Source organism: Mesocricetus auratus, unplaced genomic scaffold, assembly GCF_017639785.1.
Source record: "Mesocricetus auratus isolate SY011 unplaced genomic scaffold, BCM_Maur_2.0 Super-Scaffold_100676, whole genome shotgun sequence".
NCBI classification, from domain to species: Eukaryota; Metazoa; Chordata; class Mammalia; order Rodentia; family Cricetidae; genus Mesocricetus; species Mesocricetus auratus.
In genome coordinates this window covers 149,018,811-149,036,204 of record NW_024429266.1, presented here as the reverse complement: position 1 = coordinate 149,036,204, position 17,394 = coordinate 149,018,811, and the positions used below count along the sequence as shown (strand labels likewise).

General features: G+C 45.7%; 1 protein-coding gene and 1 long non-coding RNA gene across 2 annotated transcripts in view; one reads left to right on the top strand and one right to left on the bottom strand.

Moving 5' to 3' along the window:
• Nucleotides 1-1,760: 1,760 nt before the first annotated feature.
• Nucleotides 1,761-12,462, bottom strand: LOC110341061. Its single transcript, XR_005873890.1, has 2 exons — nucleotides 12,280-12,462; nucleotides 1,761-6,716 (listed from the first exon to the last, which is right to left on the bottom strand). It is a non-coding gene; the product is annotated as an uncharacterized LOC110341061 (long non-coding RNA).
• The window catches only part of Arhgap25 (Rho GTPase activating protein 25), a 76,637-nt gene continuing 71,195 nt past the window's right edge, over nucleotides 11,953-17,394 (top strand). Inside the window, exon 1 of the mRNA XM_005071122.4 lies at nucleotides 11,953-12,356. Within this exon, the coding sequence (XP_005071179.1) occupies nucleotides 12,296-12,356 (61 nt within the window). The 5' untranslated portion in view covers nucleotides 11,953-12,295. The remainder of the gene's footprint in view (nucleotides 12,357-17,394) is intronic.

Sequence of the window (17,394 nt, the reverse complement as noted above, 5' to 3'; positions counted from 1 at the left end):
CTTTCTTTATCCCCATTTCAATGGGAACTGGAGAAATTAGAGAATAGAGTTATGGTTTGCTAGCCAAGTTGGCATAGTTTTTGCTTTTATTGAAATACAGCATTTACTGTCCCTGGTGACTCAATTCAGAGGAAGAAAATATGCCATCATGGACAAAGAACAGAGTCTCATTGAGTATACATGTTCTGTGAACTGATAATTATTAAAAATAATAATTATTAACTCTTGTATACCATTAGGAAACTTTAAGATAGACAAGAACACTTCAGTGTGTCATGTGGATAAGGGATGGCTTCCAGAATCCCCTGTCTATAATGAGTGTCTTTCACCCCCTCCTCTGGAACTTGAGTGATTAATTTTCTCTCTTAGACAACTCAGAAGGTGTGGAATGTGGATCTCTTTATTTTCACAATTTTATTTTAAAATTGAAGTTTCAGTTATCTGGCACAGATCGAGGAAGAACATATATACAAGATATGTGAGTGGAGCATTAGACAAACCCTCACCATATGATAGTATCTTTAGGTGGCACTCACATTGGTGAAACTGCCAAAGTCTCCAGGGCCATGCAAAATAGGCACATGTATTCTACCTTATAGCATCTTGGACCCAAACATACTTTAATCCAGTAAGATTTTACCCCAACCTACTTTTCTCTTTGATCATAGCTAAACAATACATGCATATCCTACCCACCCTCCAAATCTATGGAATTCTGTGTGTTCAGCTGCATTTCTTTATGTATATCCCTCAGTGCTTCTATTGTAGTAGAGTTATGTTAATTTAAGTTCTCATGCTACATGAAACCAAGGCCACCTCTATAATATAGACCCATGATCTGGCCCAGAGCCAAAACACGGAGGCTTTAATTAGTTCTACAGTTGAGCGAATTCATTGCTTTCTTTTTGGGCTTTAGCCTCTTTCCCTGCAAAAGACCAGACATTAATCACATCCTGAGAGATTTTGCGCGTACACACCTCACATCACTGCCCCAGGCCAACAGCAATCACTTGGTCTTTCACAGTTTAACTTAAAAATCAGATATGCATTCTTATCATTTTCCACATACAAACTGCGTCCAGCAGGCATTGGCAGGGAAGCTTTGTTTTTTTTTTTAAAGTGTGAGTGAAAACTGAGGCAGGTCTTTAAGTTCTTCCACACGTGGAGATTTTTCTGACCTGTGTGTGGACCAACTTATTTTATAGTGATCTGCATTCCCTCTCTCTTTCTAAAGCCATTGCCTTAGACTTCATTGAAAGAGCCCTGGTTTCTTCTTTGCACTCATGTTCACTGGCTTAAGAGATCTACTTAATCATATAATTAGAATGCTGAGTAATTTATTTCACCCAGGGAAGCATTAACTGGGGACCAGGTACAACTAAGTTCATTTATGCAATCCATGAGGTTCATCTGATGGGAATAGAAGCGTATAGCAAGCTTACTGTGAGTACAACCTGGCATCTGTCTAAACGCTTTAAAGAGGAGACTTTAAAGGGGGCTTAAAGAAAAGATCTGATAGATGGAATCTCTTCAGTACCACCGAGGGGACCCTCTAGACCCTGGTTACCAATGTGCAGTCTGGGCACATAACACCACGCCATTTGGGAGATAATGAATCATGGATTGCACTGAGTATTCTTGAAACAGAATCTTCCTTTTTAAACAAGAAGCCTTATGGTTCAGATGCACAGAGAAGCTTTGGTGTAGGGTCTGGGTATCAGTTACTTTTCTGATGCTATGATATAATGTCATGACCAACAGCAACTTAAGGAAGGTTTATTTTGACTTATTGTTCCAGAGATTTAGAGTACACAACAGCAAGGAAGGCATGACAGTAGGTAGGAGTGGGAGAAAAGTTATATTTCATCTGTATACAGGAAACAGAGAGAACAAACTAGAAGTAGGTGGGTGGGGTGAAACTATGCATTCTCAACCCCCCCACATACTTCCTCCAGAAAAACATCAAGTTCTACAAATCCATAGCTGCTGCCAACAGTGCCAAGAACTGGGGACCAAGTGAGTCTATGGAGGATGTTTCTCATTCAAACATAGCTTAGAACCTCATTTCTCACTCTGTGTCTTCCTCCTTGATAGACTCACCAACTTTTGAGTTTGGCACAAAGTAAATATGTAATAAATAGAGGAAAAGAACATTGTTGAAAATTGCCATAAGACCCTTGAAGCAAGTCAGTTTTATAACATTGTATGAGCCTCTTCCTGCTGCTACAACAAAAATCACAATGTTGAATGTCTCAGGCCACAGCTTTATTCTCTGGTAGGTTTGGAAGTTGGATGTTCAAAATTAGTCTCACTGAGATAAAGTGAGGTTTCACTGGGGCTGATTCCTTGTGGAGAACATGAGGGAAGATGGACTTCCTTACCATTGCCGTGGCTAGAGTCTGCTACACTCCTTGCCTAATTGCTCCTTCTTGGCATCCCTTGGACCTCTGTTCTGTCTCACACCTGGTGCTTCCACAGTCAGACATCCCGTTCCCCTTTGGGATATTTACAATTACAATCAGGGCCCGGAGGATAATCCAGGGGAATGTTGCCATCACACAGGATCCTCGGCTTACTCACGTCTGCAAGGCCCCACCATGCTGTGAAATCATCATCATCATTAGTGTGTGTACATACATGCGTGTGTGCATGTCTGTGTGTGTGTGTGTGTGTGTGTGTGTGTGTGTGTGTGTGTGTGTGTGTGATGCGGTGTGTGTCTTTTCCTGGTTCCTGATAAACTCCTAAAATCCTCTGTGGAAGGTTATTTTGATTAGGTTACTTGAGATGAGAAGCTCTCCCCTTTGTGGACTGCGCTGTTTCCTGGGCTGGGAACCTGGACTACATAAAAACGAAGAGGGCAACCATGGAAGTTGTTCGTAAGAGCTGTTTTGGTTTTTGTGTCTTTTACTAGCCTGCAGCTCTTCAGGCAGGATTGGCTGACTGACCACTGAGCCCCGGAGGTCTACCTGTCTCTGCCTCCCCAGCGCTGGGTCTATAGGTGTACACCACTTCTCCTAGCTTTTGCACATGGTTCTGGTTGGACTCTGGTTCTCATGCCTGTGTGACAACCACTTTATCAATGACTTATCCTTGCAGCCCCTTCAAATTCTTTTGTGGATTAACAGCCTCATTGCTGGTTTCCCCTCTTCCTCAAGCACAGCTATCAAGACCCACTCATGAAACTTATTGGGAGCAATTTTAGCTAATGCAATTCAGGGTTCACAGGGTAAATAGTTATATTTCAAATGAAGACGAATATGAGTTTTAATTTTATGGTTACTTCAGACTTCATAAGCAAAACCTTTTGCATAATAGATAAACTATGATGGGATTCTTTTATCAAAATGACCAGAAAGCATTTTCTCTTTTTACCATCAGAACTAACAATCACAAACTAATTCCTTTCCCTTTAAGATTGTATTGCATATTGTGTGTTTCAGGGATCATATTATTTATTTTTAGGGGTCCCTAAAACTTTCCAACAAAATACAGATTTCTGACCTGACTTACAAACAAATTGTTCCTCTGTCCCGCATGGTTCTGCAAAGCAGGAGGAGCAGTGTCTGTAAGAGGGGAAAGGCAGTTGAGTGAAGCCAGTGAGTTGTCCCTGCCAACATGTGAAATTTCCTGCTCCTGCTCACCCTTCCTCCCCCAACAGGTCGGTCCTGTGTGTAGTTACTCAACTGGGACCTCAGAGTTTCATATCAGCTCTGGGATCAGCTGCTGACACTTCCTGTTCCAGCAGAGCTTGGCTGTGAATCTCATGACCACAGGACAGTGAAATTGGTGCCGAACAGTCCAGATTGTCTCTGCAGCATAGTTCTTGGGTTGGAGGCATGGCTCATGAGCTGGGAGCACCTGCTGTTCTTACAGAGGACTAGGGTGCTGTTCCCAGAACCCACATGGTGACTTGCAACTGTCTGTTGTAACCCTGGTTCTAGGGACTCTCATACCGTCCTCTGGTCTCCAAGGGCACTGGGCATGCATGACATATATGTGCAGGCAAAGCACTTATACACATGAACAAAATGTTAAACAAACAAAGCAACCACAAAAGCCAAAAACAAATCCTACAAAGCATAGCTCTCCAGAAACTGGAGACATAGCTTAGTTGGTCCACTGCTCGTGTAGCAGCACAAGGCTCTGGGTTCAAGACTCAGCTCCACCTAAACTTGAACTGGTGCTGCACACCTGCAATCCCAGCACTTGGGAGGATGAGGCAGGAGGATCAGAATTTCAATATCACCCTGAACTACATAGGAAGTTCAAAGTCAACCTGGGTCACATGAGACCCTTTGTCAGAACAGAATTTCAGTTCTGCAAAACATTGCACTGGATATCCTCACCATGGAGCCCGAGGGAGACGGGGTTCCAGGCTTGCATTTCTGAAGCTCAGATCTCTTCCCCTCTCTGACAGGGTTTGACTGTCATCTTCCTGACATCCCACATCCTCTTACCCTGTGTGTCCGACTAAATCAAGTTGGGTGTGTCGTTGTCTGCACATGTGCTAGGCCATTGGGCAGGCAAAGAGGGGAGCCTTAAACCACACGAGTGGTTTGTGGTCTAGAAGTAGCCACTGCCTGAGCACCTCAGCACTACAGTGCTTGGTGAACAGCCAGCGCCCTTCCTCTTTCCTATATGTGTCCTTCTGCGTCTGGTTCAGGGTGGCTTTGGTGGGAAACAGGAAGAACAGACTGTATTCCTCCAGTTGGAGCAGAGATGGTGCACTCTAGTTTTCTAGAGAGGAAGTCGCGTACAAGGGAGCTCGAAGAGATCTTCATGATTCATAATTTTACCAATGAGTATTGTTTTCTTATTTACATTTAGAACCTGCTAATATGCCACAGACTATATTTAGTACTTTGCACTGAATATTTCACGTGACCCGAGGATCTCTAAGCCAGTGGTTCTCAACTTTTCTAATGCTATGACCCTTTAATATAGTTCCTCATGGTATGGTGACCCCAACCATACAATTATTTTTATTGCTACTCATAACTGTAATTTTGCTACTGTTATGAATTATAATGTAAATATCTGTGTTTTTGGATGGTCTTGGGTGACCCCTGTGAAAAACTTGTTTGAGCCCCAAGGGGGTTGTGACCCACTGGTTGAGAACCACAGCTCCAAGAGCCAATCAACTCACTGTTGCACAAGAAAATAGTAAAGCTTAGAAAGGTTGATCAGCATCCCTGTGCCATGCGGACAGAAGCTGAAGGAAAAGAGTTGGAGCCCTAGAAGTCTGTTCTCGGACTCCTGGTCTCTGATTTCTCATTCTAGCTCAGGTTTCTAAACTCCCACCCTTTCCAGATCAACTGTGGGTTCAGTGGTGCTCAAGTACAGCTTTGCAAAGCACTGTTCACAAGGGCAGGCATAACTCATGATAGGCTAGCAGACAGAGAGGCCCTACTCTCCAAGCCAGGGAGAGGAAATTTGGTCTGGGCTTCACCAGAGGGACTCCAGCCATGTAGTTATGTATTTCTTCTTGAGGGGCAATGTCAATGGGTGTTTACATGCAGTGTTGATGTCCCAGAAGGAATGAAGAATAAGTAGAAGATACCCTGTGGAACAGATCACCATCCACAATTCTCGAGCAATCAGCACATCTCTGCCAATCAGACCCCTTGTGGCACTTGCAGGCATTGTACTGTGTTGGTCCCAGCAGGGAATCTGCAAGTCTTTGTAGTCTGGTGTGCACTATGACGGCTGATGCGTCTAAAACCTCCTTAGGTTTTTGTGATTCCAAATGCTTTTCTAATCCTGTGCTCCTCTGTGGAACATAGGCTTGAATTCATGGATGAAAGGCCAGAGTCCACAGATGCAGGCTGGTTCTCTGCCCTCCCCCCCATCCCAGCCTGTTTAATGACTGGCATTATTTGTTGTACCAAGGTGAAATGGATGTTGCCTGTCATGGATTGAATGAAAATGGGCCCCACAGGCCCATAGCCTGGTTGGAGTAGGTGTTACCTTGTTGGAGAAAGTGTGTCACTGGGGGGGGGGTTGGCTTTGAGGTTTTCAGATGCTCAAGCGAGGCCCAGTGTCACTTCTCTTCCTGTTGTCTGATGATCTAGATGTAGAAATCTCAGCTACCTCTCCAGCCTCATGTCTGCCTGCATGCTACCATGCTTCCTCCATGATAATAGGCTAAACCTCTGAAACTGTAAGCCAGGCCCAATGAAATAGTTCCTCTTTATAAGATTTGTCATGGTCATGGTGTCTCTTCATAGCAATAGGAACCCTAACTAAGACATTGCCCAGACAAGCACAGGGGAGGCAATGGTAGACCCGCCAGGGTGGAAGATGGCTCATAACAGACACATGGCTGGCTTCCAGTTGCCCCTGGAATACACCAGTTCACACCCACCTCTGTAGAATGCCCGCTCCTTTGCTCGCCCTTTGCTGCACCAGGAGGCTCGTCTGCACGTGTACCTGTCCCATTCTCGTTTTCTTCAGGTCTTTTCTGCAGTGCTGTTGTGTCAATGAAGACTTCATCACCCAGCTACTTAGAAATGCCATCGTGCTTCCTCTCCCGCCAATCTGACAAGACTCTCTCCTCATACAGCATGTCTTTTCTCCCACAGCATTCTCCACTGGCTAATACACCATACTCAGTCATTTGATTCATTGCCTGTCTCTTCTCACTACAACAAACCTCCCGGGAGCACGAGGCTTTGCTCCGCTTGCTGTTGGCTGCAATCTCAGCACCTGGCCGGCACCTGTGGGACCACATGGGAAACAGTCGCTTAATATTTGTGGTATGAATGAATCGTAGACAGCCCAATCCCATTGAACCATTGCAAATTTTGAAGACAATAATTCAGGCCAAAAGCTATTGAATATTGGCAGTTTTGTGTGGCTTGACCTAATACAATGAACCCGTAATAATTGGTTCAAGATAGCTGTGTGGCAGGGGCATTTTCATCATTTCAAAACATTGAGATCTGTTTTTAAGCATGTATTTTCCCTAACCCTGTGGTCCACAGAGCAATCTTTTTTCTAGAAGACTGTTATATCAGAGGCAGAAATGCTAGTATCTTCAGACCTCCACGTGTAGTTTTTCTTGGCTGTGAGTTAGTTAGATAAATTAGGGGTTAATAGCCCACAAAATTGATCAGAAATGGTGGCGGTCAGTGATGGGACAATGTGGACAGGAGGAGCAAGGCTCTGTGGTAGAGCCGAGAAGGCTATCCCTGGTGGTCACAGTGTTCAGAGGGCAGAAATTTTCCTCTGCAACATGGTGGGTTTTTGATCTTGCTTTTTGTTTTTTTCTATATAGCCAAGGGAAAGGGAATAAAAACCTAGAACCTCCTACCTTAGAATCCCAGCTTTCTTAAAGCTAGTTTGTTAAAATCCAAATGGAAAAAACCTTAGTTTTGGTGTCTCCAACACAGTTCAGAAGACAAATGCTGTCAGTCTGTAATTCAAGGGACCAGATCAGCTGTTAGCCCCCAACACATAGCATTGACTCTATAGTTATGTCACCCACTGTTGGAAGTTCCCACAACACAAGGGGCCACCTTTAATATCTGCAGGAGCTAGGAGTGAAACACAAACAAGCTGGGCAATGGGTTCACGAGTATTTGATCCTACTACATGTGACCCCAGGCTACATTTTTCCTCACTTTGGAGTGAGATATGGACACAGAGCGTTCACCTGTCTCATAGTATCTTAAAGAAAACAGCAATGAAACATGTTTGTAAGGACCCTTGGCCTTGCCTCTCAGGACTGTGAGGGTTTGGCCACATTAGTGACCCACAAGGTCAGCTTGACTGTCTCCATCAGCTGTGGCACTCCATGCTGCGTTCAAGTTGCTGTCAATCATTAATAATGCACCTGAACATAGGAGTGGTGATGCTTTTGTAGTAATTGTCCTATGCTATAGCTAGGGGTGGTTGCTAACTCTCATCATGCCTCATTCATAAACTGAACCTTACTGTAAGCTTGCATGTAGAGAATTAAAACACGCCATATGAAGGGATTAATACTATCTGAAGTTTCAGGAACTATGTAGGGTACTATATTGTGTCAAGAGGCGCCACTATACTCTTGAAATGGAAACAGCCATTTTTGCCAATACTTATTTAAAATGCCGTGGGAATCTGTAACCACAGATAAAAGAAAAACATCAAAGTGAAAGGCATGGCATGTTTGAAAGTTTTGTTACCTTGTTGGGCATGGTGACAACTGCCTTTAATCCTGACACTTGAGAGACAGAGGAATGTGGAACTCTGTGAGTTGGGGCCTGGTCTATACAGTGAGCTCCAAGCCAGCCAAAGTTGCATAGTGAGGCCTCCCCTTTCCCCTTAAAAAGTCTAGTTCCTCAGCAAATGCTTGAGGTCTCCCCGTGAGCTCTGGCCACTCGTTCCTATCACCTTTCTGGATTCTTCCCTGACTGCACACGGTGGGGGTCACATTTTAATAGCTGCTGCTGCTCCTCTTGTAGACTGTGTCATCCTCCCTGCCCCTTGCTTCCTCGCCACTTTTGTGGTCTCATTTCCAGGGAAAACTCCCCAAGCAGACCCGGCCACCCCCGTCTCCACCTTACCCTATGAGAACCCCACTCTTGTACCTGGAACTGCACCAAGTCCACAGCTGCTGACCCCTGACCTCACAACAAGCTTCATTCTTTGTGTGCACATCCCCTCTCCGTGGCAGCGACTGCCACCACCCCAGTCAGTCACCCCCAGTCACCCCCAGTCACCCCCAGTCATCTGAGTCAGGGTCAGGACGCCTCTGCCTCTTGTGTAACAACCTCCAGGGTTCTCATTTCCATCATAGGCTCCTGTGTGTCTTCCCTCAGTTGGGAGGTTGAGTTCAGCCTCCTCACTCTGCCAAGCTGAAGAAGGCTCCTTGCTGATCCTCAGTTACCTGGAAGAAGTCAAAACTTCACCTAAGCCTTCTGGGCCTGCCTACAGCAGCCTCTGGCCTGCCTGTCTTTCCTCTAGCTCAGACTTCACAGCCCCTTAGGAACAAGCAGAGGAGGAGGAGTTCTTCCTATACACGCACATTTGCTGTTCTAGAGCATGTTTTAAAACCCTCAGTCCCCCTCTCCCTCTCCTGCCTCCTCCCTCCTTTTCTTTTTTGTGATGGAATCTGTCTCTGTAGTGCAGGCTGCTCTTAAACTCAGGGCAGTCTGCCTACCTCGGCCTCAGTGCTCAGAAGACAGGCGCGAACCGCCACAGCTGGTCCTTTTAGAAAGCTTCTCATCTCCCTAATACATTTGTCAAGTCAGAGTGAGAAAGCTGCTTCAGGAAGCCTGCCCACCCCCCACCCCCACCCCGCTCTGTGAGTCCCACTCACGCCCCTCCCACATGAACTTTCACAGCCCCCTGTACTTCCCCATCATATCCCTTCTCCTGTTATATTTAGCTCTTCACTCAGTCAGCCTTCTCCTTTCCATGAGCTGCATCTGGGAAGTAGGAGAAGAGAGGTGGAGGAGAGAGGCAGAGACCAAGTTGCTTGTTCAGGAACTTTCCTCCAGCAAACGCTAAAGCTCTTAACGAATGGTTAGAGTTAATAAACAAATGCATGGATGTTCGCTTTCACTATTGCTGGTGCTAACTCAGACTCTACTATTAATCAAGACATCTGACTCTTCATCTTCTAAAGGTCAGAGAAGGTGCAGGAGAGGCTACACCAAGTTTCTCCCCCAGCTCAGAAGCATCGGCCTCTGTGGCTGCCATGAACAGCCTCTCCATAGCGGCTGCTTTTGCTGATTGACTTCCTGAGTGTGCACAATGACTTCCCCATGGGTCATATGTTTTTCCAAGACTCACGGGAACTCACTCCCAAGAGCCCAGGAAGTTCCCCATGAGCCTCTAAATGCCTTCTCCAGAATTCCTAAGTTAAAGGTCCCAGGACTGAAACTTTGGATGTGAAGTTCTCCTGGGTGTTCAGGAGGGCCGTCAGCATTTTTGGGGCTGCATAACTGTGTTGGGTCAGGCAGAAAGCAGTGTAGATCTGGGACTCCAAAGTCCTCAAGAGCCTAACCCAAAGTTAGGGGGCCCAGCACTCCTGTGACACTGGGTGGCCTCCAGGTAAGTGGGGCAGCCCCTTCTAGTGCTTATGTGTGCTTCCTGTCACAGACTTTGTGCTTGTTCATGTGACTTGGGGTGGGACAGTGGAACATAAGCAGACAAGATGAACACAGAGGCCTGAAATACTTTTGTTGGCTCATATACTCCTTAGCTCCCAGTGAGAAGGACACACTGTGGGTCACCACGTTTGATCCTTGGATATCAACTTTGCATTAGTCTGTGTTGCCTCTTGGAGATCTAAGCAAAGATGTACATAATGTGGAATTCAAAACTGGCCTATTCTGAAGACACACAAAGGGGTCATTATACACATGGGATAGCTAAAGTCTTAGGGCAGCCACGCTTGGCAAGGTGATGAAGATGGAGAAGGAGTCTGCTGGTGGAATCATGATTTGCAGACTAGAGAAACGAGAAGGAATTAGAGGGGAACCGGAAACAGAGCAAAAGAAAAGGAGGCAGAAAAGCAGGCAGCCACAGAGGGGTGGATAGAGAGGGCGTTCAGAGCTGTCCAAAGTAGCAGTGATGACTCAAGTCACCTCGCTGGTAGTTGAGGACAGAGACCTGGCCTCCCGGTTCAGTGACAGAGAAGCCACTGGTGTTCTTAAGAAACCATTCTATAGGGTACCGGGGGACAAGAGCTTCAAAGGAGGAATCCAGGAAACAGGAAGAGGAGAGACAGCAGCAAGTTAAAGAGTCCTTATTAAAAAACAAATTCTCAAAATCAGGCTGTGGCCAAAGGAGGAACGGCGTCAAGAGAGTTTCTTGGAGATGTAAAAATGATGTTGTAATGCTAACGTTGATGGGGAAGACCCAAGAGAAAGAAGGAAGAGGTGAAGAAGTGGAGCTGGGGGAGGGGAGGTGGCCCATGAAACAGTGGGCAGGAAGGCCCTCCTCAGTAGACACCTCATGAGGGGCGAGGAAAATGCACGAGCGTTGTCCAGGGGAAATGAAATGAATGGGTCTGGATGTGTGGTGTGGATGCGGTGATTATGCGGAGAGGCCTGGGTCCGCAGACACCTGCACAGGAGCCCTGTGAAGTCCCTCTATTAATTGCTGCACTTACTGAGGAGGGCACTGAAACAGGAAATAGTCAAGGAACAGACCCAAAGTCACACAGCAAGAAAATGGGAAAGCTAGAATTTGAACACAGGCAATTTGGTTCTCCGGACTAGAAGCTTAACCGCTAGGTTAAGCTGACCCAGTTAAAGAGGTAAAGGCCCACCACAAGCCGAACTAGGTACAGTGAAGGTTGAATTTGTGTTTGTGGGATAACTACTGTGTGCCAAAAATCTGTACCAGAGGCCTCTGCAACACCTCTGCACACATAGTCGTGAAGGGGCCCACTTTTCTGAAAAAGATGTAAGGCCCAGGAAGATTCTTTCAGAGGGGAAGGAAATCCTGGGTTTTTAACCGTTGATCCGGTTGTAAATACCACAGCATGTCCACAAAGTGGAAGAAACATTAGCCCTTTTTGTGGTCCTGCCTAGCTGGAGTCAACTTACAGCAGAGTGCATCCAAACCTCCATGCATCAGGTCACTAGGAACCTTTATCCCAAGCAGGTGAAAGCTGCGTGGCCTTTACACAGCCAGAACTGTAAAGAAGATAACTTGGGTACCAAGCTGGCTGCCTGTCTGACCTATTTTACAAGCTGATTGTTTGAGGCAAGGAGGGGGAGCACAGGAGTCAAGGCACATGGGAAGGGTCTTGGGGTTCTCTTTCTTTTTTAGTTAAAACCACACCTTATATCACAAACACGCTCAAGCTTTGCAAAAATTTTCTAAAAGTCTTCTGAAGAAAGTGTGCTCATAATGCCACAACGCTGAACAGCCACCCACTTCCTCAAAATGCAAGGAAGCAGACAGTTAAAAAAAAAAAAAGCAGTGGCTGTTTATCACAACTTCACTTCAGTGAGGCCTGAGATTCTTCCGAGCAGGGGCCCTGCTTCCCACAAGGCCAAGTGTCAACTGGGATATTTCTGGTAGAAATCGAACGCAAAGCAGGGTGCCAACCCCCGGGGACTGTGGGTGGGATTAGGGGAGCTTGGGTGCCATCCTCAAGTGACAGATGGGTGGACCTTTCCGTCTGAGGGAAAGGAAGAGGCACGTGGGCAGATAAGCCTGGCATGTACAAGTGCCCCTGAAGCAAACACCCGGCAGAGAAGACAGACGAACGGAAGGGAAGACCAGAAAAGCAAGAAGGGCACAGACTGGGACACACTGGCCACTAGACCAGCTACTCACCCAAGTCGGAAGCAAAATGTCCCTGAAGTTACCAAGGACCTGGGATTTCAACTTGAAAGCGGAGGCTGCGAAAATAGGTAAGGTCAGGGTCCAGGTCTCCTCCGGGTGCTTTTGCTTGAGCACTATTTGCATGCTGGGCGGTGGGAGCTCAGTCAGTGAGAGCATAACACTGAGCTGGGCGGAAATTTGCATCCAGGTTGACTAAAGTTTCAATGTGCTGGGAGGGGGCTCTCCTGTTGGGAGGTGGGGTACGTGGATCAAGGGAACTTTGGTCTCTGGAAAGTTGTTTCTGGCTTGGAAAGTCATCTATCTGTTGAGTGGCCTTCAGTAAGAGCACAGAGATTGGAGTATTTTGAAGTGATTCATCCATGTGTGAATTTAAGTGAGTGTCAAGTATGGGAACCCAGGGGCCAATGGGGGGAGAGTGGGAGGGTTATCAGTAAAAAGCAGACATGGAGAACGAGGTGAAGGTATATAGACTTCTGAAGTATGAGAACAGTATTCTAGAGGAACAGAATGTGGGAGGGCTCAGGAGAGGTGGTAAAGACAGACTTTAGTTAGTTAGCAAGGATAAGTCTGAAATGTTCTGTTCTTCACTTCACACAGTTTTCCTATAATGAAAATGGCGATACATTGGTTCAAATCTATTGTTTGTTATTGTGTGTGTGTGTGTGTGTGTGTGTGTGTGTGTTGTTCATTTTTTTGAGACAGGGTCTTGCTATGTAGTTCTAGTTGACCTGAAACTTGTTATAGAAACTCACATCCACAGATACCCATCTGCTTTGCCTCAGTGCTGGGATTATTGACATGATTATTGACATGGTTTGTGTAACCTGATATTTCTTTTATTATTAAATTTTATTTTTGAATTGATCACAGTCAGATGAAGTAATTGGCTTAAAAGTGATTCACACACACACACACACACACACCATCTATATAATGAGATAACTTCTTGATTTTAGACATTAATGTGGAGGTCTTGCAACAGCTTGGAAGGATTTTGCTTGGAGGAAAGGTTAGGCCAGATGCTTCATAGTTAGCTGTTGTTGTGTTAAAATAGTGGTCCATTGAAAATTCACAGATGGGAAGCAGGTCAGAAAAGAGGCTTTGAATGTAAACTGAAAGTAACCAAAGGAGCCGTTTATGTTGGTGGCCCCAGAGACCACATCACCAAACCAAGCTGGTCCTGTGTGCTGAGGTCCTTTCAGAGATGAGGAGCAGGCTAGAGCTCTCTCTTCTGTCCATACAAACATCCATGTCTAATGTTCACTCTAAGTTACCCAAATCCAATTTAAAGTAAAATGTCCATGACTGGGTCCCTGTGTAAATGTCCTGCCTCTCCTGTGTAAAGGCATCCTGCTCCCTCACCATCCATGTTTCAGCTAAAAAATGGGAAACTTGAGAGAATAATGTTAGATTTTTTCAGAAATACAGAAAATCACCACATTAGACTCTCAAGCCGGGAATAGGCTAAGAGGATTTTGTGATTTCTACCAGTGCTTCTTACAGGTAGTCCCTGGATAGCTTGTGGTAGAGCAGCCTCTACTGCTGGCTAAAAACACAGACTCTCAGGGTTCACTGTGACTGGAAAGTCAGAGGGAACCTCAAGAGGGGACCCCAGGACCCTGAATTTTTATGAGCATCCACCTAGTGAGCTTTAGGTTCCAGGACTAAGTGCATAGGCTAAGGGTCACTATGCAGGCAGCACTGAGCCTAACGCCTGCACCAACAGGGCAAGCAGGGTTTCTGACTGACTGAAATCTGATCACCAGAAAGCAATGTTACTTAGTACTACTTAATACATATAATAATAAGTACATAATGTTTGAAGAGTCTTCATCATTATCCATGACATCTATGGTTTGTCACAATATTGCAGAGTGTCACATGGACTGGCATTCGTTATCATAAGTAGATCCCTCGGAAGAGAAAGTGCTTGACTCAGTTGCAAGATCTTCAGCCCCTTCTCCCAGGACCAGACACAGTCTGTCAATATGTTTACCTGTTTATCAACATGTCAGAGAAGACACCTCCATAGGAAGGGCCATGTAATTGGGAGACCCCACAGGGAAGTCAAGGACTGTGATTTTCTATCCTGGGTAGTATAGTGGAGAAGGATCAGGATTTCTCTGTCTGGCCACTGCCGATGTTTGTGACTGGGTAATTCTTATTGCAGGGGTTTTCCTGCACATTATAAGATGCTTAGCAGCATCCCTGGCCCTTACTGTCTTTAGGATGGTAACACCCTTCCACCACCACCGACCGTAGCCACCAAAACTGTCTGAAAACATTGTCAGATGTCCCCTGGGGAGATGTGGCTGTAATATTTTCCCTAGGCCACTGTACCAAAGGATTACAGTTATAAGATCATGGGGATTGGAGCCCACACATCACATAGTTCAATTTTTAGGAGGCTTTTATTAAGATGTGACTTGAAGAGGATGGGAGAATGTTTGAGAGCTCCAAAAAAGGCATTGGTAGTGCATGCCTTTAATCCCAGCACTTGGGAGGCAGAGGCAGGAGGATCTATGTGAGTTCGAAGCCAGCCTCGTCTACAGAGCGAGTTCCAGGACAGCCCCCAAAACAATACAGAGAACCCCTGTCTCGAAAAACAAAAAACAAAAACAAAACAAAACAAAAAGGCTCTTGATGGGAAAATACAAGACACAACCACTGTGGAGTCCAACAAGCGGCTGCTTTTCCTTTTGGTTCCTCTAATCTTGAGTGCTAACCCAGGACTGGAGGGAAAGCCAACACCTCTGAGGCTGGGGAGGGTTCTGCAGCTATGCTCTCTCTCAGAGGATGGAGGGCACCCTCAGAGTAAGCAGCAGAACTGCAGGAGATCCTCACCATGGCCTGGATGTCTCTGGTGCAGGGACAAGAGAACAAGGATGAAGCCACCTTATATCCGACCCATCAATCCTAACGGGGAAATGGAAACCGAAATAGAAGGGAAAGGCAGCAATCCGGGCTTGAGGTGGGGTCAGCAGCACATCCTTCTTCCGGAGACGTGGCATCACCTGCCATTTTAGTCCAGCCACTTGAACCATGACAGCTGCCACTGTGTTCACGTTCACACCTGTTCTTCTAATGCTGACGTGTTGGTGCTACCTCCTCTCCCTCTCCCTCCCTGTGTGTGCACGTGGGCATGCACATGTCATGTATGCGCATGTGGGGTGAGAGGGCACCCTCAGCCCTCATTGCTCTCGCCGGCCTGGGCTCACAGGCTAGTGAGCCCCAGAGACGTGCTGTCTCTGCCTCTCCAGTGCTGGGATTATAAGCACCAAGCACAGATGGGTACATAGACTCATGGAAGTGAGGGGAAAAGACATTTATGGATTATTGGAAAGTAGGTGGACAGCCCAAGCAGTGACACTTGACCAACAACCGTATGAAAATACACAATCTTCTTAGTCAGGGGGTGCAAATGAGAAGCGCTGTGGCACATGTGTTCTCATCCACCAAATCAAATCAACTGAGAAAAATCGGATAATTCCAAGTGTTGTCCATGACTCAGTGCAGGGAGGACTCACAAGCCAAGCATACTGCCATTGTGGAGATGCACTTGACATAGCTCACCTGAGACCACATCCCAGAGATTAAATGTGCAGGAGAAGTCTGCATGTTCATCTGTAAGGGGATGGTTTAGTGCTTGGTGGCATCTTTATAAGATGTAACAGGGTACAAGAGCAAATGATGACAGCTATGTACAACTGAGACTCAACAGCAACAACTTATTTTGGAATTCCCAGAAGAGAGAGCGCAGTCATTCATATTAAGTTTAAAAAGGACATATGCTTATAACAAAACTACAAAGGAAAACAGAATTGCATGATGTAAAATCCAGCGTTATTGCTCTTTTGGGAGAGAAGGAATGGAAAACACATGTGTGAGGCATCAAAGTTCCTATCTCAGCAATCCGCACATGTGTGGTTCTATGTCAAATGAAGAACAGCAACACATCCAGATTCACAGTAAACCATCAACAACACATGCAGGGTTTGTTAATAGTGGATAACTATGGGAAAAGACTTTATCAGTGAGATGTACCATTTGGGGCTACATAGGTAACATAAGATATCAATGGGAGAGCACAAAAATCCCCAGCTGTGGCCATGGCAACTGAGACCAACTGGCTCCAGGGGGAAGCAGGGAAATCATGGACCCCCAAGCAAGGATCAGGCCACTTAGGAGGCTCCCATCACGGAGGACAGCAGCAAAGCTTTGCAGAAGCTCGGGAAGAATTTAGATAAGAAAGTCACACAGAGAAAAGAGAATTTGCCATCCCCCTTTCTTCAATCCCCACTTTGCTCTCTGGAAGAAAGGACTGTCGTAGGATTAGCAGCTAGGTGTAGGCAGCTGGCCTGTTCCTCAGGAACCCATTGGTAAGTAGAGGCAGACAGGGAAACAATTCCAAAACTGTGCTGAGACTAGCTACATGGGTCACAGGGGACATCACTGAGACAGAAATCTGCTGCCACCATCTTCCTGTCCCACCATATCCTTCCGTAATATGCTAACCATTATTTCCCAAACTTTCTCTGATTGTGAACCTTTTTAGGCCAGGGAATTTTTGTGCAATTCCGGGCACATAAGTATTTTTAAATAGTATACAAACCAATATCTATTGGTAATGATTCATAGACAAATTTTCAAATAAGTCTGTGATATGCATATAATTTTATCTTGTATCGAAAATGAGAGCACATTTACACAATAGTGAGCTGAAAATGAGGGCACATTTACACACTAGTGAGAAGGATGCATTTGCTCATTTTTTGCACAGGGAGTTCAGTCTTGGCTGAATATTTGACACTGCAGAGGGTCTTCAAGAGTTTTCAGAGCTGATTGATATTTTGGCTCATAACTGTCAATGCCAAGAACACTACTTTGCATAAACATATAATATAAAATGTCACGGGGCTGGGAAGGTGGCTAAGTGGTTAACCAAACTCTCTGCTCTTGCAGAGGCTCAGGTTGTGTTCCCAGCACCCACAAAGCTATTCACCAACCATCTGTAACTCTAGTTCCAGGAGACCAGGTGTCCCTCTGGCCTCTACAGGTACTGTCCATGTATATGATGCACACCAATACATGTAGGTAAACACTCCT